Here is a 22685-nt window from a genome sequence, read left to right as displayed (position 1 = left end):
GGAAGCCAGATCTGATAACTCTGCAGCAAAGCTGGATTCTAATTTTGCTCGATAGGTAGACTTTTTTCGGCTTCACTTACTGCACACTCTTTGCGCACCTCTATACTAAGGCCTTTGGTATAGGTTTTTACTGTGTCTTACTTGTTCTCCCTCACACCACAGTTTATAGAGAACAGTTGCGCAGAGTGAAGTCAAAAAAAAGTCTACCTATCGAGCACAGTTTGAATTCATCTCTGATACCTCTGTAGCAAAGCTGGATTCCAGTTTTGCTCGATAGGTAGACTTTTTTTGGCTTCAAACTCTGCACACTCTTTGCGTACCTTTATACTAAGGCCTTTGCCCCACACTACTTTTACAGTAAACGGCAAGTTGCGGCGGTTTGCCTAGAACAATGTTTCAATAGTCTACCGTTCGCCGGCATGTATTTTAACCCGCCTAGTCGCCATTTCGTTTAGTGGGCCAATACGCATAAACAGAAAATAATTATTATAGTGTGCGTGGCGTCGAAATCGCTGCTGTCATGTAAAACCAGCTTGACACTCGACATTCGATACTGTCTTGTTTCTGTTTCGGCCGCGTTTGTGTTGAATACCTGAAAATTTGGTAAGTTTCGTAAGTTAACTGAATAAAAAACATTATAGCTCTTAAAAGTAGTTTGTTAACCATGAAGTATAAGATTTCTTTGATATTATCAAACAGTAAATGTTGTGATTTGTATTCTTCATCCGGTATAAACATCCGATCCGCTACTTCTGTACATTTCAATATTGGGCTTGATCCAGTACTCAACTCTTGCTTCCAAACAGAAGCAAAAATCGCTTCGCTTTGGTGCCGGGTAAAAAAAGAGAAATAGCGCATACAGGAACACCTTTCTCCTTGTTTGCTCCAGAGTATTTCCAGTTTTTAGGAGTACTGATAAATATACTCGAGTGCGAAAAGGTAATTTTACTAGAGTAAAATGTACCCACCATACCCCTCAACTTAACTCAAAAACAGTAACAAAATGGCCCTTCGTTTACGTACCTTTATGTCCTAGTAAATAGTCGATAAATAAAATTTGTTTCGATTTGACAGCGGAGTTTAAAACTTGTGGCACCTGTTATCGCCACGGCCAACCTTGACGTTAGTTCAATACAACAATGGTTAAGAAAAATATAGTTTTAAATTTAACCACTAAAAACACCTAATCTATGAAATGTATTTTCTCAAATTGTTAACTAGGACTTAAACCGTTTGATTCAGTTCATTTCTCGCCGGAATAAAGCCGTGACATGCAGGGAACCAAACGCCCCGCTGCTGCTATCGAAGGCGAAGACTACGAGGAGCTAGAAATGTAAGTGTACATCTGCAACAACTAGAAATGATTCATTAACTTTTCAACCTGGCCCTTTCAGCCCAAATGACGATCCGTCTGCTTACTGCAGGCTATGCTTCTCCATCACCCAGCTAGAGCCGATCTTCGGGAATCCTCAGGATAGCAACGAATCACTTACCCATTTGATCGAAATTTGCACCGGCATCAAACTTAAAGTTCAGGCCGATTACCCATGCTCCCTCTGTCGACTATGCTACAACAAGTTGAAGGAATTTCAACAATTTCGTAAACTGTGCCAGTCGTTGAATCGGGTAGTTCGGCGTGCGAAAAAGGAGGCCGAAAATGGTCCTATTGTCGCTACCGCACCTCTCCCTTCACTCGTTCCACCGCCTCTATCTCTTTCCATTCCTGTATCTGCTCCCACCATTATATCAACGGCTTCGGCTATGGAGGAAACCGTACAGGAAGCTTTTTGGATACAAGAACTAGCGAATGATGAAGTGGAGTTCACCGGGATGGTTTCCCAGAATGAAACATGCGAGCCTACCACCGAAGAATCTCAAGACAGTGAAAAGGATATGCCATATATCAAGCTGGCCAATGACTGGTACTGCTGCAAGCTTTGTGCGAAAATCTTCGAAAATCTTCCCAATCTGATGGATCACTTTCGAAACAGCCATACCGAAAAGGTGCAAGTATACAGTTTCTCGCAAACTCCCTCGGCCGCAACGCTGGATTACAGAGTTCGGGCTCTCAATATCGGCGAGGTGTTGGTAGGTGGAACTGTTCAGTACAAATGTGACTCTTGTGATACTTTGTTTAGCCAGAAGAGAAACATTGCCCGGCATCGCTGGAGATACCATAGCTCCCACGCGGAAAAATACCCTGTCGTAAAGATTGTCTGTGAAATCGTGGGCTGCGAGTGCTTTTTCATGGACTCGAAAGCATACCGGCGGCACCTGATCGCCATGCATCCCAACGAGCGAGCGCCCGATCCGGGACCCAACGGAGTACTGTTGGATCATTTCGTCTGAGCGTATCCCAATGGTGTTGAGTTTTGCAGTTTACCTACAAAATAGTGGAACTTATTCATTCGTATTATTTAAAACCGGTTCATCAGTGAGTATGATCTATAAAACTGTACTTTAATTCGTTCTGTAATCTAATGTTTTGAAAATAATTTCAGCAAATATCAGTCAATCAACGTAGATGTGCACAAAAATACCGAAGAAAAATCTAATCGGAACCAAGATTCAATTGGTTTAATATATTCAATGAACTTAGAAATATGAGCAGCCAGCTCAATTATTGTGCGAAAAATAGAAAACTTAGTTAATTTATTTTTTTTTCTCATCATTTAAGGATGTGTTAAATTTTATACACTGTGGTCTGCTAAACTGTGAAAGAAATCAAATAATTTAACAGCAATATAATTAACATCATAACTCGCCGCAGTATTGTTTCAATAATCGTGTATGTGTAGGACATAAAGACAAAAGAAATGAACCAGTCAGTTCGATCAAAATACATCACTTTATTAGTAGACACATAGAAAGGAATTCACACTCAGTCCCGTCTATTGCACCGGATCTTTCGACTCCTCTTCGAATATTTGACCGCAAAACTCGCACCGGTTGGCATCTCCCATGGCACGCTCGTGGAACATTGTCTTGTGCTGCTTCAAGTGCGACTTGGTACGGAACCACTCGCCACAATGGTTGCACGCGTACGGTATCTGACCGAGATGAGCCACCAGAATGTGATACTGCAGCAGCCGCCGCTTGTCAAATGGCTTGGAGCACACCGAGCAGCTGAATGTTTCCTGAGGTGGATCATTCCAGTGATGTTCCTGGATGTGCACCAGAAGTGCCTGGTAGGGTGAAAAAGTGACAGCACACTTCTCGCAAACATGAATCCCGTCCACCTGGGCGGTATTTTTTGTACCACCACTAGTACTTATATGCATTTGTATCTGATGCTTGGAGCGCTGTTTTGAATCAACGAACATGCTTGGACAGTAATCACACTTGTGTCGTTCGGTGGAGTAGTTAGGAGAAGATTTGTCGTGATAACGATCTTTATGTCGGGACAGACCCACTCGATTACTGAAACCAGCATCACATTCGTCGCATTTAAATGCCGGACTACTTGACCCGCTGCATTCGACCGAATACGTCTGGGAACAGTTGGGACATTTGTACATCTTGGACTCATCCGGGTGACGCATTTTGAAGTGTTCTAGTAACACGGACAGGCTCTGGAAAGCTTCCGAACAGAACTTACATCTGTGCCAACTGTCCTCTGTCAGCACGTATGGCAAACTGTCTTCATCGCCGAGCAGTGCTTCCGGATCGGCTTTAATGTCAATTGTCTCAGATACCATCAAGGTTCCTGTAGTGTCAAGTTGTGGCACAGCGACGGCTTCCTGCAGTAGAGCCAGTTCCCTCTTTCTGGTCCGGATAAAGTTGTCTAATTTCTGGCATTGGTCCCTGAAACGCTCGAAATCTTCCAACTTGAAACGGCAATTCTGGCAAACAGCACAAGGAAGATCCTCCTCGATCATCAGAACAACGTGGACATTTTTAGCGATTAGATTAATAAGATCCTGTTTTGGATCGCACGGATACAGCGGTTCTACCAGCGAGCTGGACAAACAGAGGCGGCAATAGGTAATCGGATTGCTGCTTGGGCTGAAACAGAACTAAAATGTTAGAATGCGGCTTGGAACAGACACACCACACAGTATTACATTTCCAGCAAAGCGGTTACCGTCGCAGCTTCCATGGCGGATTTATCCTGGGATCCCGCAGAAACCGCAATCAATCGATTTAAAGTGGTAACACACTGAACGAGATTGTGGGAACGTCAGTTTTGTTTATGGTAAGGTGTTTATTATGCAAAAATCGATAACTTGTTTACGGAGATTATCAAGCCATCTGAAACCATTAGTTGTGATGGTGGTAGTGGGGATTTTTTCGTTTTATCTGTAGTGTGATTGTGCGGACAGTGTGCGTTTTAAAAGTCTGCCTATCTGTATTTGTTTTGCTGTGCCGGAGCTCGTTTTTTGAAAGGGCTGCCAATTGGTCTTGTGTGAATATTTTAGTGCGAAAGGCTGGGGGATATTGTACGTTACATCGAAAACGCGCCCTTCATGTGTTTTGTAGCGACGAAAACAGTGAATGGTGTTCTGTCTAATTTTTTAAAAGAAGTTCTTGCTACTGCAAGGTTTACGAAACGTTTGAATTAAAGACACTGAAGACTCGCCATCTCAATCTTATTCTTATTATTTATCTGTAAGTGTCATTCCAATCGAGCACGAGACCTGTCAAAAGCCCTCAATCCGAAGAAAATCGTTTCGAATCCTTCTGAAACGAGGGCCGTTGACAAGTCTCGTGCTTGATTGGAATGATACTAACAGATAAACAAACGGTTGACGTGTCAAGTCTTTATCCAGAGGGATTCAGTGTATTTAGTTTAAAGGGACCCTAAATTAATTAGTCAAAATAGTTCAATTCATTAAAAGCAAACACTGTGTTCTGACTCGAGGGTTCTTGTAAATTTGCGACATCTTAATACCCTATGAAAGAAATGTGATGACTGGGTTTGTTTGTATCACATATCGAAATAAAATTAGTATGCTAGGATTGACGCTTCGACTACTATTTCTCCTTTGTATTTCTGTAGTTAGTTGGGGTTCGGTCACAAATATAAAAATACGACAACAGGACAAAGTCTTTCAGCGATGTGGTTTTGACGTTTAAATTATAGGGCAAACAAATTGCAAATTGGGAGGCAACAACATGGTCATATGAGGAAGGTGGTACAGTATAAAAATGCGAGATCTCAGCGGATGTTTTTTTTTAAACGTTGCCTTGAATGGGACGTTAATATGCATGTTTAGGGGTATGCGTGTTACCCTTATTTTCTTATGCAGATTATTGCTGTGAGTTAATATCTCAAACCTTGTTTTATTTCTAAGACCGAAACTATTAAAAAACAAAAAAAAATTTAGTTTGCTTCTGTTTAGGACAATAACATATCCAAACCCATGAGACCAGTACGACTTTATATAGATCTACTATAATTGGCAAATGTAACTTGGGATTGCAAACTGCACGCGGATTGCAAAAGTACCAGATCATGCTGTGTGGGGTGCTGTTTGGATAACAATAAGGGGACGAACATGTATACAGATATATCATTTAGTAGCACAACTGTCAGATTGCTAGCTGAATTTGGATCTGAAAAGAATAATTTTAGTTTAAAAATAATATGAGTGTACTCGTACAGACACCCGCTATAAATACATATGAAAAACTGAGACAATTTTTCCAAATTAAATCTCGAACGAATAATTCAATGCTGCCGAACTCAACAAATTCTCCACTAAAGGACACACGTTGATCCAAGGCACTGGAATGTCCGACACCAGAGTAGCTGAGCCAAGCCATCGGACCTCCGTTGATCAAAGGAGTTGTACAACTTCAATTTTGCCACACTGATCTTGACGAAGTGCCAGGTCGGATTTGGGAGATACAATCCAATGCAGCAATGGAAATCTAACGATATTCCGATTCTGTTCATAAGACAACGGTCAGTGCACAGTTATGATACAGACTAACAGACAACATTCATAAATAATGCTTTGCCCGCTTAAAGGTTATTTGAAATATATTTGTAGTTATGACTGTGGCTGCATTTTCAATGGTGGCGATTGTTCCCAAGCCTGAGGGGTAACACACTAGCAAAGGAGTTTTTAGAGGAATTTCCTTATAATGTTAGCACAGACTAACAGACATAACACTATGAGAGAATTCCCTGAAAAACATCGATCTGACAATTTTCCCAGAACACTAGCTCCACCTTTTATTTACAGTCCCAAATACTCACTTACTGGTGAGTTACCCCTCAGATTTGGGAACAATTTTTCACTAGTGGTCTATCCCCCATATGCTTGTTCATATGCCAGTGGCTCCATAATTTCAAATGTGGTCACAGTCCCAACTACAAATATATTTAAAATGACCGTTAAAGCGGGCGAAGCTTTGGTTTTGAGTGTTATGTCTGTTAGTCTGTGTTTATGTTTAATCTGTGTTTATTGTACTTGTAGACTTTTAACTACACATTAACTGTGTCAAACAAACGATCTAATCTCATCGTTCCTCAACAATCGCACTAATGCGTTGCGTAGCGTTGCGTTGTGACGATGATTTTGGCGGATTGCACACTGACTTCATCATGTTTGACTGCTGATTATCTAATAAGAGTTGCTTAGGAAATGGTAAGTAGGAATTCATACCAATCCGACCCACATTAAACCCTCAACAGCACGATAGCCATCATTGCCGGCCGCCCCCATCTTCATTGTTCACGGGGAAGGATAAAGGTAGACATTCCTGTCTACCTACTTAACGGAAAGACGACGATTCATCAGACTCTTCCATAGGTGTCGCGGAGTTGGTAGTTTGGAAGGGTATCAGGTCTAGGATTCGCTCCAAGCAAGCGATACGACCTATAAACCATATTTTATTAGGTAGTTGTTTAGTTAGTCTTTGAGTGAACGATGACTCGAAAAAGAAAAGATCTTGTTTAGTTTTTGGTTCTTTTTAAACTCTGGACAGCCGGCTACCGAGCAATTTGAACTCCACACAGCTGACCGTAGGAGTATTGCCTAGGTAAGCTAATCTTATCTGCGTAATGGACCGGATCGCTATTTATTGAAACAGTATTTAGACGGAATTTGTTACTTCTTCTCTACGATAAATTTATTGGCTTGAAAACTACCGAGTGATAACACATTATACAGGCAAAGATAGCGCGAGATGTTATAAATCATGGAAAATATTTCTTATTTTCCATATCGGATTGTTTTTGGAATACAAATATACGAGCGATAATAACGAACACTGAAGGGAAATATAAAGGATTGTTAACCTGATGCAAGGGCTTGATAGCAGTAACGGAGCTTGAAATTAGGTTCATAAAAACAGACGCGGCGAATTTTCAATACGTATTGAGCCGTGATCATCGATACTAGTCAGATTAGTTGTATTGGGGCTAATTTCCGATCAACTATTCATTTTTACGGCAATGTTTTCTCGACTAGATCTGTTCGCACCCTCTCATTCTGCTACTATCGGCAGAAGGCTGATAGCACCCAGTCGTCGCCGGTCTAAGGACCAAATGTCATCAATAGACTTAGACTCGCGTGGAGGCATGAGATAGGAAACTTGTGAGAATTTTGTTATCCCACCATTTGACGACCGTTCCTCAACAATCGCACTCATCTAGTTAAACTAAATAACACCCAGTCGACGGAAAGAACTATTATCTATGGGACACCACAAGGATCCTGCCTTAGTGCAAAATCTACAGTTTGTCAAGAGAACTGGCATGTGACAGCTTGTCAACATCAACAGCTTGTCACGGGAACTGGCATGTGAGTATCAACTGTATGCCGACGATTTACAACTCTATGTCACTGGTCCCACTGCCGGAGTCAACAGCATGATCGAGCTAGTCAACAGAGATCTTAAGGTTGCACAGAGAATGCGTAAAATTCGCAAACGAAAAAAGCAGTTTTTTTCCACACCGTATGTCAGATCTTCATAAAAATCAATCAGCGTATGTAGAATGTTGTTACTGTACTGCTGATTGATTTTTATGAAGATCTGACATACGGTGTGGAAAAAAACTGCTTTTTTCGTTTGCGAATTTTACGCATTCTCTGTGCAACCTTAATAATATCGAACGCTGGGCCAAAAAGAACCGTTTGTTTTGGAACCCGAAAAAACGCAGGCAATTATCACAAATTTGCATCAAATTAGAAAAATTTACTTTCCTTTTTTGCACAACTTTGCACTCTCTCACAGAACAGTTTGTTTTTATCAAACGTCCTACGCTGATCCACTTTGTTCCAAGCTTTGTTGAATTTGTTTAGCTTTGCTACTGGTTTATTGATATAAAACATTTTCAAAACTCTAAAAGAAGAATATCAGCTCATCACGCTTTAAACTAGTCAAAATAATTAGTCCAGGTGTTTGTGTTTCGACTTCGTCTCTTCAGAACCACGGCACTTGACCAATGCACCTGGCTGACGCTAAGTCCAAAATTGGAAACACTACTTGTGAATGTGAACACACTAAACGACTTCTACCTTACGATGTCCCGAAGGTGAAGAGGTTCTGTGTGCTGATGAGACCTACTGAAATCGAACACTTGTTTTCAGCCTAGCAAGCGAATGCTAGCAAATGCTATATTACACTGTGAGGAGAAAATTGGTTCAAAACCGTTCTTTTGCATGAAGGGCTATTCAAAACACTTGCCGGAAAAACCAGTGGCCGAGCGGAATGTTGCTTTTTGTGTTTCCAGCATCTATTTTGCATAATTTTTTATCGCGATTTTCTAATAAATCGATTGATGTTCTTCTTTTAGAGCTTTGAAATGGTTTTAAGTATAAACCGGTGATAAAGCTGTACACAATTTTTCCTGCACATACTGCCAAGCGTAAAATTTTTTATTCATGCTTAAAAAAGGTTTCTTGACCCTTAAACAGTTTTATCCAATCAAATAATATTTCCATTCTCGTATTGTTAAGTAGTGGTATTATCAACAGGTTACTGTGCGATTGATTAATAATTTATAAATTACAAAATTATTGCATCGAAACATTGAAGTTTCCTGTAAAACTAGATCACCATTAGCTGGTGTGAAAAATGTACAATACATACTTCATTTACTTAATTTCAGTGTACGTTAAAATCGCTCAAAAACGCCGATTTGCAAATAAACGTGTAACACGCACGCGAAAACCGCGGATCCGTGTGTATTATATGCGATCGATGTGTGGGTGCAGTATTGCTCATGTTCCTTTTGCTCCCTTTCGCCAATCATTTTATAATACCTGTAAACATTTTTTCAAATCCCGTCGATGGTGTTGGTGCAATCGTCGGCGTATAAACAGCCCTTGACAAGCACTTGCAAAAATTGCCGATGACAGAAGAAGCAGCAAGAACGAAAATTTTCTGACGACAGGAAAAAACAGAAAAAATGGATCTCTCGGCCACTTCCAGGGAGGATCCATTTTCTGCGGACAGTCTTTTCTCCCAGCAGGACCTCCCGCTCGTGTAAGTATCCCGATTTGGGCCGGTTTTGTGGTGTTTTATGGTTGTGCTTTCATGGCGTTTTTTTTTCTTTCTATTACTCCTGCAGGCCAAATGAGAACCTCGAGTCATACTGTCGCTTGTGCCTCACGACGCCCGACGTTGAGCCCGTGTTTCCAATGGGAAGTGATCCGAATATTTACGCACTGGAATTGATCGGAAAATATATTGGCATCGATCTGACCAGCCAGGAAGATATCCGTTGTGCCATCTGTCGGCCATGTCAGCTTATCCTCGACCAGTTTGATTTGTTCCGGCAAAATTGTTTGAAGGTTGATATCGCCATTAGACGGAGACGATTGGGGCTGGATAAGGTGGTGAAAAATGAACCACTGGATGATATGGACGGGGAGGATGGGGAAGAGCCGGCGTACATCCGTCTGGCGGATCGGCACTATCAGTGCCGAATATGTGCGGAAGTGTTTCCATCGCTGACCGTATTCATGAATCATTGTAAGGAGCTTCATCCAGACGATGCAAAAGTTTTTAAATGCAAATATTGTACCAAATCGTTTATGACCAAGACGGCACGATTGCAGCATATCCGGTCTCACCAACCTAACAATGCGCAGGAAATGGATATGAACAGCGATCGGATTCAGGTTTGCGAAAAATGTATGGCCACCTTCGATTCCTACAAATTGTTGAAAATACATCTTAAAGATCATACCAACGATCCTAAGCAGGATCCTCTTACATGTACTACTTGTCAGAAACAGTTCAGTAGAATTACGATTCTTCGTAATCATATTCTTCGTGTGCATTTGGGTAAACTTCCACACGTTTGTAAGCATTGCGGTATTAGTTTTGGCTACAGCCGACAACTTCTTGTTCATCTGCAAAGCGAACATGGAGTTATAATATCAGGTCCTGAACTGATGAATCAATCTGGTCAATCGTTGAATGAAGATGACGAGCAAGAGGAGGAAAATCAATTTGTACCTCCTGCACCTGTAGTAGAGCCACCACGAGAAGTAACTCCTCCGCCGCCATCAACCCTACCTCAGGCCACGTACAGTAGGAAGAAATCCGACTACATGTGCAGTGAGTGCACCGCCTATTGTTCCACCCAGGAAGAGCTAAGAACACACCGCAAGCTTCATCAGGATCCGAGCTGGTGGAAGTGCATCCACTGTCGCAATTTCGTCAAACACCAGAAGATGCACCTGATGAAGAAGCATCCCTCGATCGATGCGGACGATGTCGATGCGGCCTTCCAGTTGCGCTACCGTTGCTGGCTTTGTCGAGTCTACTTCAAGTCACTGCAGCAGATGGAACAGCACGTCACCAGTCGGCATCAGGTTGTACTACCGAACAGTACTCATCAGGTAGACCACGAGTTACCGAAGCAACAACAGCTTACGGCATCGGAAATGCAGCAGTCATTGCTACCGGTGATGGCGGTACCACCAGCTCAATCGCTTCCTCTAGTACAGCCACCACCAGTACCGGCGGTGGCGGCGGCACCAGCACTACCGACATTACCAATGATGACCGCTCAGCCGCCAATGCCGATTGGAGCGGAACATTTGCCGTTGCTGCTGTCGCAGCTCGAGAATGGAGCCTGGGATTATCTCAGAGATATGGCAAGGTTAGTGGTTCTTTGTTTCTTCTATAAGGTACCTGCTAAATGTTTAGGTATTTCTTTGAAAAAAAAAAAAATGTTACTAATCTTTGCGTGATTATCGCCTAACCGAACCCTGGCTTATTTCGAAATGATTGCTTTTATGTCTACTTGATTTTTATATTCTTCGGTTGGTCGGATATCTGGGTAGTTTGGTATTTTTGTCGTGCGAACGACCAGGTTTGTTGACTACGTTTCGGTGATGAGTTTTGCTTTAGTTTTGGTCATGTTCCACTAAAAATAATAAAAAACTAAAATTAAAGGTTTGAGATGATATAAACTCGGATATATTATGGTTACGTCTAAATGTTGCGAAGAATTACAGAAATTCAAATGAAACATGTCATGAAACTAGGGTGAGATCTTTCCATAATCTAGAGCTACTCCGATCATGACGGTGGCATGTAGAAGGGTGAACATGTTGTGACGACGGCTACCTTTATACTATACTGCCCGTAAATCCATCCGAACGCTGGGTATAGATTCAAGGATGCTTTGGAATCTTCGGCAGCACCGCATAGTAAATGAGAATTTTGCCTTTGAATCTTCCTCCAGATTGCCCGAGAAAAAGCTGATGAAGAACGATAGTTATCGATCGATTAGTCCAGAGGAGGGACAGGATTACCACCAACCACTTCGAAAGTTTTGTCCGGACACATTCCACTATCTTATGCTTACGGGAGGTTATACCAGGAAACGACTCAAGTGTTCTGACTGCGATCAGCTGTTTGTTTCGACAGTTAGTTTAAAGCAACACTATTCCCAGTATCACGAGACGAGCTCCGCTAGCTTCTCCGTCGATCGAATCTTTTGTTTGCCATGTAGTTTATCGTTTGCCGAAAAGAGTTACTACGAACGGCATCGGTGGGTGTATCATGAGGACACCACCATCTTGCAACTGAAGGCTTCTTCCGAAGGGTTTAAAGAGTTACTAAAGTGGCAAAAGGTTGGTTCAAGAACCCTATTTGCCTGTCCCATATGTTTGAAAATCATCCGGAATCGTAAGCGACACATGCGAATCCGCCACGGCATGGTGTACGATGCCTGGAAACATCGCTTTTTCGTTCGCTACAAATGTAGTCGCTGCCGAATTTTGCTCAAACAAAGGCGTAAGATGCTCATACATCTGCAAGTTTGTGGAGGTTTTGATGAAAACATGAACGAAATTGGGAATTCTGGGGAGTCGGGTGGAACGGAAAATTGTATAAAAGAGGATGATCCTACGATCGGAAGTGGAGATACCCTTCAGTTGAAAGATATTGATATTGAGAAAGCAAACGACAACCTACTTCAAGAAGTTAAGATAAAACAAGAACCAGAGTTAGTTATAGAAGATAGCGAATCTATGGAAATTGCTTCGTCGATCGACGATAACCACGAAAATGATGTTATTGAAATAATTGATGATTCAGATGAATTTATCGATGTCACTGAACAAGCGCAAGTAGTTCAAAAACCTATAGAATATGATGGTGGACCTGATAATATAATCGAAGACACCGATCAACTAGGTTTAGATATCGACGATGGCATTGTTCTAGAGTTCATTGAAGAATCTAAAGCACCTGAAAAGGAAATTCCACCAATAGTAAATAGTCTGCTAGAGAAGGCCGTTTTTACCATATACGATAGTACAGATGATGCCGTTGAAGAAGAATCACAAACAAATGAATCCGAAAAAGTTATCCCAACTGATTCCGAAACGGTCGATTCTCAACGCTCTACACCGACGACAGAGTATAACGACGACCCCTCTAGCGAAACGGACAGTGACATGTACCTCCAAATAAACAATTCGTTCTACAAGTGCAAATATTGCCCACTGACATTCCGCCATGCGTCGTTGATCCAGCGCCACGTCAAAATACGTCATCCGACCAAATGGAGAAATTTCGGATGTTCCCACTGCAACAGAAAGTTCCCGTCAACCATAAACCGCGATCGCCATGAACACTTCCACAGCTTGAAGCATCCTTTCAAGTGCACCGATTGCGACCAGATGTTCAACCGCAAACATCCACTCGAACAGCACACGCAACTATTCCACCGGATCAATTCGAAATCTTTCACCCTCCGTCGTCTGAAATGCCTGTACTGCTCTCGGTCGTTCGTCGAACGTAAATACTACAATCAACACCTCAAGGTCTATCATCAATACCGCTCGGAACGAATTCAAGCTCTTACCGAAAAAGTCCAGCTCTGCGAAAGATGCGTCATAACGTTCAAGACCAAGAAATCCTTACAGCAACACATAAAACAGGTTCACAGCTCGGACCGCGCACTGCACAATTTCGAATGTCCCCGGTGTGACAAAGATCTGAAAATTCGCAGCACTCTAAGACTCCACCTCCTAACGGTTCATCTCGGCCATCTTCCCTTCAAGTGTCAGCGCTGCGAAGCAGGATTCCCCACCCGCTACGCATTCATGAAGCACTATCGTAGCGTCCACGTTAGAACCTTCCCGTGCGATGATTGTGGCAATCAGTTCAAATCGAAAAGCAAACGAGACAGACATCAGGAAAAGTGTCAGCAGGTTGACCCTGGACGGTATCCCAGTAGCACTCGGATGGTCATCCGCGAGCGTAGCAGTGACGAAGTGGATGATTTTCAGGTCCAGTGTGGTCACTGTTCGCTTCAGCTGAGCGATGTTACACTGTTGCGAAAGCACTGCGAAGATGAACACCCGATGGAACCGGTTGCGCTCCAATGTCCGCGTTGTGGCAAAATTTATCGGAATGCGTTCTGCTACAAGCTGCACTACGATCAGCATGCGATTCGGGATGATGGAAAGGATGATGGTAAAACTAAGGATGGTCGACAGGGAAATGAGTGGATGCGAACAGCTACGAAGAATCTGAAGAGCTACGTGGGTGTTAATGCAGTTATACTTTCCGATGTGTCGACGGCGGAAGGTTCTGAAGATGAGTGACGACTTAGTATGTGTTTTATTATCAACCTAAAAGGCTAGACTTTAAGATCATATGAAATATGGAAAATTTTTGGGAATAATGTTAATAAAACGAAGAGAGTAGTCAGTCGTTAAACGCCTGCTAACTTATTACCTTTTTTCGGTATTATTATTTGGGTGTTTCCAATTGGCTGATATTCCAATTAGCCACACGGTCATGAAATCGAATTTATACACGCGGGCACATGCGACAAACATGTTAACATACGAACACTTAAGCACATATAACACGTTTAGACTCGATTTGAAACATGTGATCGTACCCGCTACTGAAATTTCGGCTCTGAAACACGTTTGGCAAACGTCGCAGTGATCGACGCAATGCAGTTAGAGTACAGTTATCAAACACGTGTAGCAAACAGTTGCGTAGATGGCAATAGTGAAACACGGATTTCCAACGTTTATCAACTTGAAAGTTTATGTAGGCGTTTTAAGAAATTTTCATCTTGCCTAAATGTCCGCTATCTGCGATTTAAGCCATTCGCGATCATCTACACACACCTACACCCATGATAACACCCCGGTTTTAGTACTTATGAATTTACAAACACGGTATCAAACGCCCGCGTTCGTGCGATTATGAATCGGTCACGTCTTTACCCTCCGTCCCAGCAACTTAGGTCCATACATGCAATTGGACCAACCAAAAAATAACGTTCATATCCACTAGACAACACGTTCCATGTCGACATGACCGGAACTCTAGTGATATGGAAGAACTCACTTTCTTCTATCATCTGAACCGTACACCGAAAATTAAATATCAGATTCACGGTCCGCGCGCGATCATCCAAGAGCAAACGCGAACATGCGAATGGACACACCGTTATAAAATAGAATTTATACACGCGAAGTTACATACACGCTGGCACACGCGACATACAAACGTATACGCGATCAAACCCGTGAACGTACAAACGCTCGAGCCCTTTGCGATGCTACACGCGATCGTGAATTCCCTACGCCCACACATATCTGTACCGTGCAATGAATATCACATTCAGAATCACGGCCCGCTGCAATTGGCCTTGAGCCGTGTTTTAGTGTAGGACATTAGCCGTCTCGTATGCAATTGTAGTGAGTGTGCTGAGACCCTAGATCTACAACTCCAGTAGGAAAAATCTTGAAAAAAATGTAACGAAACAAAAACTGCTTTCTCGGCTATATTGTTATTAGCAAAGTGAAATGTTTTTGCCCAACGCGCTTGAGTGAGATGCTTGATGTTTATACTAAGCGCACAGTGCACTCACCTATTACAGATATTCAGTTTACGTATAATTTAACTAACTGTATTCTGGCCAATATCTAGCATCTGAGTTTTGTTAAATGTGGCAAACAATAAAGATAAAATGTTAAAGAGTTTTTTTGTGCTCACTTTTCACTAAAACTTATTATACAGGGTGTTTGGTTCATGACTAAGAACCTCTCGAAGGATGATTGACTGTCATATTTAGAGAAAAAAATCGTTCTACACATACCATCAAATCTCAACCGTTACAGAGTTATTGAACTTTTAGTGTAAAAAACTTAGTTATCTTAAAATACCTCTAACTCGAAAAGTATACTTCGTGTTTAAAATCTTTTGGTTCCATTGAAAAGGTGAAAAAAATTTCTATTGTATGGTGTTCTTTTAGTTAATTAGTTTTAATTACAGTTAGGTTGTTAAGTGGTTATAAGTTGGCGTTTTTGATGAGGCTTTTGTTAATTTTCTCAAAATAATTAATTACAATTATAGCAATATCTATTATCCAAAAGTTGGGTTTTAGAACGATTCATAATTTGTTCTTCAACATCATATTCCTATCTCTTCTCGTTTCTAGTAATTTTATTACTAAACTTTTCCTGTAATTGACTTGCAAGTGTTCAAAAGGCTCTAATCTAAAAAATATGCTTTATATCGTTAATTGCAAGGCTTCATTGGAAAGCTGAGAAAATTTCCTTTCGATGTATGTACAAATATCCTTTAGTTAAGTGTACTGAATAAATTTTTACTGGCAAAATAACTCAAAATTAGCGTTTTTTTTGAGAGTTTTGTAATTATTCTAAATATTATTCAACTAAATTTACCTTTACTATTGTTCAATTGGTGTCCCTTAACATTCTCTATAATTTGTTGTTTGACACTTTATCCCTATTCCTTTCATTTCGCTGCAATTTAATAGTGAACACAGCACGACCTCACCACAAATGCAGTGGGTTCGAAATCGTTGTTTTTGTAAATGTAACGAGGTGATAAAAATGATTTTGCTTCGAAACTAAAAGAGATAATTGAATGGAGTCAAAGAACGAATTATAGAGCTTGCTGAGACGCATTATTTCGATTATAATAATGGTAATGCTTATTATTTACTTTTTTAAGTAAATTAACGAAAATGCTTAAAATAACATTAACTTTAAACTAGGGTAACTGCTCCCCAATTCATCTTAGCACCTCTATTCATCTCACCCATTTGAACACATTAGTTAGAGCAGTATCTGCTATCTCTATTCAACGCATTAGCTCAAATAGTAGGATGAATAAGGGTACGTTGTGCTCGACTTTTCGCTTCGCTCAAACGCGAGTATTTTACATTTCCCAGGATTTTTTTTTTAACTGTACTGCTTCTTAGGAACGAAGCAAAGATGATGATACCTATTTAAGCGCAATCCACTAACTTTAAGTCGAGTTATCAACGAAAAAGTGTGATATCCTGACTAATGAGATGAATAAGGGCTCGTCTACCCTAATTTACTTCTAAAAGAATACTAAATACACTTAACTGAAAGGTATTAATACATATTTCTCTGCAATTTTTTTCTGGCTTTCGAAAAAAAATAAAAAAGGTACAAGTGCCATACTTTTTCAATAAGAGCTAGTATTATTGAAAATGAGATAAAAATATCAAAGCTCAATAGCCCAAACACATGAAAACAAGAAAAGATAGGTGTATCATGTCAAAGAACAAATTATGCAGCTCTTCAAGACTAACAATCTGAATCATTAAAATAGTGATGTTAACTATTAAGATTTTCGCGACATGAACGAAAAATCGATAAAAATTGTTAAATTTTAAGTAAATTATTGTGAAAAGGTTACTTAACCTCATTAGCCGAAACATTTGAGGACATCATTCAATGGGAAATTTTCTCACCTATTCAATGGATCTATAAGATTGGAAATATAAAGTATACTTTTTGAGTTAGAGCTATTTTAAGACAACAAGTTCAATAACTTAGTAACGGTTGAGATTTGATGGTATGTGTAGAACGATTTTTTCTCCAAATAAGGCAGTCAATCATCCCTCGAGATGTTTTTAACCATGAACCAAACACCCTGTATAATTATATATTCGTATAATTCGTGTATTTGCTTCAGTTCAATGCGTTTGCTGTGCGTCTTATATATTTCCATGGTGTAAACAACAAAAAATTATAAAACGTTATTGGTTTTCTAACAGATCCCGTGCGAGCGACTAGCGATTGCGCGTGGATGCCTGTTTACGAGGCTAGGCAATATTTTTGCTAACCAACAGTGTCTTCGTGGTCGTTCATTTCTATCTCGTACACGTCCATGTCATCATCGTTCGCGAACATCTGATTTCATCCTTGTTTCATACCCTTACGAGTCACGAATGTGGACTTTCTCAATGATGGTGCTGGCTGTTAAATTTGAGATACTAGACGCAGCTTTTCACGTTTATTTTTCCTAAAATGCAGCCACAAATTTGGCAATTGGTTGTGGTTCAGGTAATGGTATTAGAGACTATGGATATGTAAAGATGTAATGTATGTAGCGATACTATCGCATTGCTTTGTACGTGCATGATCAAGCAGGAGGTAATGCGTCAGTCCACCTAGATACTCACCACAAATACACCATAGGAAATACGGGGAAAGGATAGAAGAAAATGCATAGGCACTAGTTCTGCACAGTGGTAGAATTCTAAACAAAACTGTTCATAATCGGGTTTCCGATGACCTCTTCAAATACTATGCTCAAAGCATCACCCTTGTAAATATTTATGATCTTGATTGGGCCATCGCATAATTTGACCCAATTCATTCCGTCATTCCGGAGCAAGTTCCCGTGAGGCAGTAAAATGCCGTTAAGAGGGTAAATCGTCATATGGTCCAGTAACGAAAATAATCAGTGTTCTACGACAATTTTTAGACTTTTTTATCTTTGTGGCTAGCATTTTATTGAAATTACAAATCTTTTGTCGAACACGACGAACTGAGTCGAGTGGTATACGAGGCTCGGTCCACCGGGCCTTGCTTAATAAGTCGATTTTTAGTGCAATTTCATTTTTTTTTTCGACGGGAGAAAGGAAAAACGTCAAACTGGTTGGAGACTTACGTACCGCTTAAAATCATGGATAGCTTTGATCCTCACGATTTTCAATAATTTCCTCTAGTCAACGAACATAGACATGGCCAATTCGGTATTTGTCATTGATTTTGTTTTTCTAACTGTGAGGTATCTTGTCTCAGAAAGAGACTTGTACACTACCATGACGATAGTTTAATGATAATCTTGTCCAAGATCTTGTCACATCCGAAATATTATTTATTTCTTTCCAGCAGATTTCGGCATCATACATATTATTATATTACCTTTCCATCAGTTAAATATTCCTATCCATCCGCAGGTTCCTGAACCCGGACAACTTCCCCGCGTTCTCCGTAAAGGTCAAGGATGAACCTGCGGAACCGATGGATACATCATCGATGACGACAACTAGCGACGTCGTCGATCTGTCGGCTACGAGCGAACACCGATCGGCAAACAACAGCTCGACCGCCTTGTCCGTATACGACGTCTCGATCAAGGACGATCCGGATCAGCTGGATGATCTGGAAAATGACTCGGAGGATGAAACGTACATTCGTTTAGAGAACCGGTTCTACCAGTGCCGTGTTTGTTCGGAAACATTCCGCCATCTGCTGCAGATTCGCAAGCATACTAAGGCCCAGCATCCATCGGAGTGGAAGAGCTTCAAGTGCGATCAATGTAAGCGACGTTTCCCGTCGGCAGCGACCCGTGATCGTCATACCCATTTCCATACTCTCAATCATCCGTTCAAATGCACTGATTGTGATCAGATGTTCGATTCGAAGAAACGAATCGATCAGCACTTTGCCATGTTCCACGATATAAACTCCAGCAGTTTCACCATCGATCGCATACAGTGCGAACCGTGCAATTTGTGGTTTGTTGAGAAAAGGTATTACGATCTGCATTCAAGAATTTTCCATCAGCGAAAACCGCAACGATTGAAGAATCTAACTGACACGATACAGGTTTGTGAGAGATGTTTGGCCACTTTCAACTCTCGTGAGCAGTTGGTGGAACATATTAAAAAAGTTCACGTCTCCGATCCTCCTTTGAAAAACCCTGAATGTCCCCGCTGCTCGAAAGATCTTAAAACGATGACCCTGCTCCGAATCCATCTGCTAGTCGTCCATCTGGGCATGCTACCGTTCGTCTGTCAGCATTGCAGTGCCGCATTCGCCACTCGCCATTGGCTGCTGAAACACATCGAAAAAGAACACACCGAACATCCTGTCTTCAATTGTCCCTCCTGTGATGAAACATTCACCGACGAGCAGAAGCGTAACAAACATGAAACGGAAGCGCATCCAAAACCCCCAACACCGCCGCCGCCGCCACCACCACCACCACCACCGCCGCCGCCACCCCCTCCAAAACCACCTGCGCAACCACAAGCAAAAGCGAAAGTAGTAAACTCCTTTTCCGGTTCGGTTCCCTGCACAAAGTGCGACAAAAAATTCGACTCGAAAGAAAATCTTGAAAAGCATATTGTTAAGGCTCATCCCGCATTCATGTTGCTGTACAAATGTCCACTTTGTGTGAAACCGATTCGCTACCGCAAACAGCACATGCGCGTTCATCACGACGTTGAGTATGACTCGAAGGAGCATCATTATCAGACCCGGTACAAATGTCACTGCTGTGCCAAGCTCTTCAAGCAGAAACGCAACCTAACTAACCATCTTGGTACGATGCAGTTCCAGTGCGAACATTGTATGATGCGTTTCAAGACAAAGAAACAACTTTCATCTCATTCGGCCGTACATCGGACCAGTCGCACACTCAAGTGCGCCGATTGTGGTCTGGAGTTTGGTTATCCGGCAAGGTTACAAGTTCATCGCGATCGATTCCACAGCAGCACCTCAACTGAAGTACTAAGACTGCACTACTGTCCGTATTGTCCTAAGATTTTCATGAGTTTGTCAAATCGAGAGCGCCATATTGGCGTCACCCATCCACAGAATGATTTCCAGGTACGGTGCGGTCATTGTGATCTGCAAAAGACCGATAGCGGATCGCTACGAAAGCACTACAAAACAGATCATCCAAATGATCGGGTAACATTCAAGTGTGCCGAGTGTGATAAAGTCTATTTGAACTTGTCCAGCTATAAGGATCATTTGAAGAAGCATACCGCTACGAAGGCGCTGGAGGAGGGTACCGCCAGTGCATCAACGACGACGAACGGAGAAGCAAACACTTCCCTAGTGAAGGGAGCGAAGGGTTCGGGCGGATCTACTGCAACCGTAAACTTGCCGGCGGCTGGAATAGTTCCAGAGACGGATATAAAAGTAGAGAGTACTGTGCTAATGCCATCTGATGTTTCAACAGAAGCAAAGAACGTGGAAGAATCTGATATAAAGAAAGAGGTAATGAACCAATCTGATTTAACGATCGATACCAATGAAATGAACGTGCTGGCAGAGAAGAAGAACGATCAAGCAGTGGAGGAGCTGCAGAAAGTGGATAACTCGAGCGATCAAAATAAGAATGATGAAGCGCAAATGTCTGTTGATATTAAGCAAAATCAGATAAACGAAATTGAATCTACGACATCAACGCCGGAAGTAGCGGTTGACGATAAAACCACAGTTCAAGTAGCTAGTACATCGTGTGTTGAGCCACAAGTGGTCGATTCTGTTGCAGCTACTGCAACAGTGATTAATAAAGTAGTTTCTGAAGAAGCAATTGATGAAAGCAAAGTAGAACCTGTTGTCGAAACTATAAAACAAACTACACAGGTAGCTCCTGAAACAGTGACTGAAACTACGGTTATCGAACCTATTCAAAACACTGCAACGGAAACAATGAAGGATGTAACTGATACAGTAGCTACATCCGCAGAGAAACCAAAATTGGTGGAATCAATAGCAAATTCTGCAGAGGAACCAACGTTGGTAGAATCCGTTGCAGATACTGCAACGGAAAAAGTAAAAGAAATTTCTGAACCAGCAACTTCCCCTTCAGTAGAAGCAGATGTTATCGATTCAGCTGCAACTGCAGCCACAGAAGCAATTCCAGAAGAGAAAAAGTCCCCTGTCGCAGTCGACGACAAACCGGCAGAGGTTACAACTGACAAAGGTATAGAAGAAACCGTTCCAGTAGACAAGGGGCCAGCCACAATCACGAAAGAGGAACCCATTGCGACAGATACGAATGAAATCAAGGTCGGCGCAGGAATTCAATCCATGGAAACCGAATCGGACAAGGAAACGAAACCTGACGCGCAAGAATCAAAGTCGATATCCGTGGAGTCAAATTGTACTGAGAAGACGGTGGTTAAGCAGCCCAAAGAGCAAAACTCAGGCCATACTGTAGAGGAACCGGCGGAAAAGTCACCCAAGAGTGATGAGTCGGAGGAGAAAAGAAAAGGTGGCGCATCCGAGAAAGTCGAACCGGAACCGGTTACGCTCGCTGTCAGATCGAGATCGTCGATGCGATTGGCCAGAGCAAAAGCCAACTCGGAGCCGCCTGGTGGGGGTTCTGCAGAGAAACCACCAGCCAAGCGGATGAAGACCGAACCACCGTCGGCAGGCGAAGCTTAGGCTGACTCGTAAGTATTTAAACAGAAAAGGTGAAAAATCATATGTTAGTAGTTTATGTCGAATTTCGTCTTAAAGTTTAATGAGTGTATTCGTAAAATATCAATAAATCGTAGTGTGGTATCCGTGTGAGTCTGTTGTTATTGATTGTGAAAACTACTAGGTTGTGAAGCGGATTGAGACTGAGTCACCACAGAGCGTAGTTTGGTCTTCCTTCGGATAGCTACTGTTGATTGCAATGACATGATACATCGAAGGCAAAGTACCACTCACGTTTCGCAGGTCCTTCCCCTACACTTTCAGGAAATGCTGCTTCCATGGGCACTCGACAATTTTTTTTTTCTTGAAATTAAAGTATATTCCTTTTTTGTATTCACAGTACCTGAAGTCAACGAGATTCCAGAGCCACGATCAGAGATCGTAATGCTCCGAGAATCGCATTAGCAATATCACCGCAACCGATTTTGAATCCAATCCCATGACTCAATTATGTTATGGCTATTGCAAGCATACTGAACTCACCGTCGATCAATCTGCCTTCCTTCCACAGACGCATCACAATCTGTCTGGAATGAGCGGCATCTTCATTGCAAACGACATCGTCGAGTAATTTCTCCATTGGCGCTTGCTTTGGCAGCAACTCTGAATCCGTTTCCTGCGAAGCAGCTGTCAAACCAAGGTTTTCTATGCGACAATATGGACGTAAAGACAATGTTTTTGTACGGCAAGGCATCGTTGGATATTGTATTTCGGTTGCTTAAG

General features: G+C 41.7%; 4 protein-coding genes across 4 annotated transcripts; 3 read left to right on the top strand and 1 right to left on the bottom strand.

Moving 5' to 3' along the window:
* The first annotated feature begins 503 nt into the window (after positions 1 to 503).
* On the top strand, positions 504 to 2824 carry LOC131676789 (uncharacterized). Its single transcript, XM_058956096.1, has 4 exons — positions 504 to 603; positions 1222 to 1333; positions 1395 to 2434; positions 2502 to 2824. The coding sequence occupies exons 2-3, from the start codon at positions 1272 to 1274 to the stop codon at positions 2347 to 2349; spliced, it is 1017 nt and encodes a 338-aa protein (XP_058812079.1). The 5' UTR covers positions 504 to 603; positions 1222 to 1271; the 3' UTR covers positions 2350 to 2434; positions 2502 to 2824.
* A 1-nt stretch (position 2825) lies between these two features.
* On the bottom strand, positions 2826 to 4301 carry LOC131676788 (zinc finger protein 502-like). Its single transcript, XM_058956095.1, has 2 exons — positions 4065 to 4301; positions 2826 to 4005 (listed from the first exon to the last, which is right to left on the bottom strand). Exons 1-2 carry the CDS (start codon positions 4097 to 4099, stop codon positions 2892 to 2894), a joined length of 1149 nt encoding a protein of 382 aa, XP_058812078.1. The 5' UTR covers positions 4100 to 4301; the 3' UTR covers positions 2826 to 2891.
* Positions 4302 to 9269: 4968 nt separating this feature from the next.
* Positions 9270 to 22048, top strand: LOC131676785 (zinc finger protein 423-like). The gene is made up of 3 exons (XM_058956093.1): positions 9270 to 9441; positions 9527 to 11068; positions 18698 to 22048. The coding sequence occupies exons 1-3, from the start codon at positions 9365 to 9367 to the stop codon at positions 21924 to 21926; spliced, it is 4848 nt and encodes a 1615-aa protein (XP_058812076.1). The 5' UTR covers positions 9270 to 9364; the 3' UTR covers positions 21927 to 22048.
* Positions 11082 to 18691, top strand: LOC131676787 (zinc finger protein 184-like). The gene has a single exon (XM_058956094.1). The coding sequence runs from the start codon at positions 11592 to 11594 to the stop codon at positions 14028 to 14030; it is 2439 nt and encodes an 812-aa protein (XP_058812077.1). The 5' UTR covers positions 11082 to 11591; the 3' UTR covers positions 14031 to 18691.
* Positions 22049 to 22685: the final 637 nt, after the last annotated feature.

This window comes from Topomyia yanbarensis, chromosome 1 (assembly GCF_030247195.1).
Source record: "Topomyia yanbarensis strain Yona2022 chromosome 1, ASM3024719v1, whole genome shotgun sequence".
In the NCBI taxonomy this organism is placed as follows: domain Eukaryota; kingdom Metazoa; phylum Arthropoda; class Insecta; order Diptera; family Culicidae; genus Topomyia; species Topomyia yanbarensis.
The sequence above is the reverse complement of the archived record's forward strand: the minus strand, read 5'-3'. Positions and strand labels throughout refer to the sequence as shown.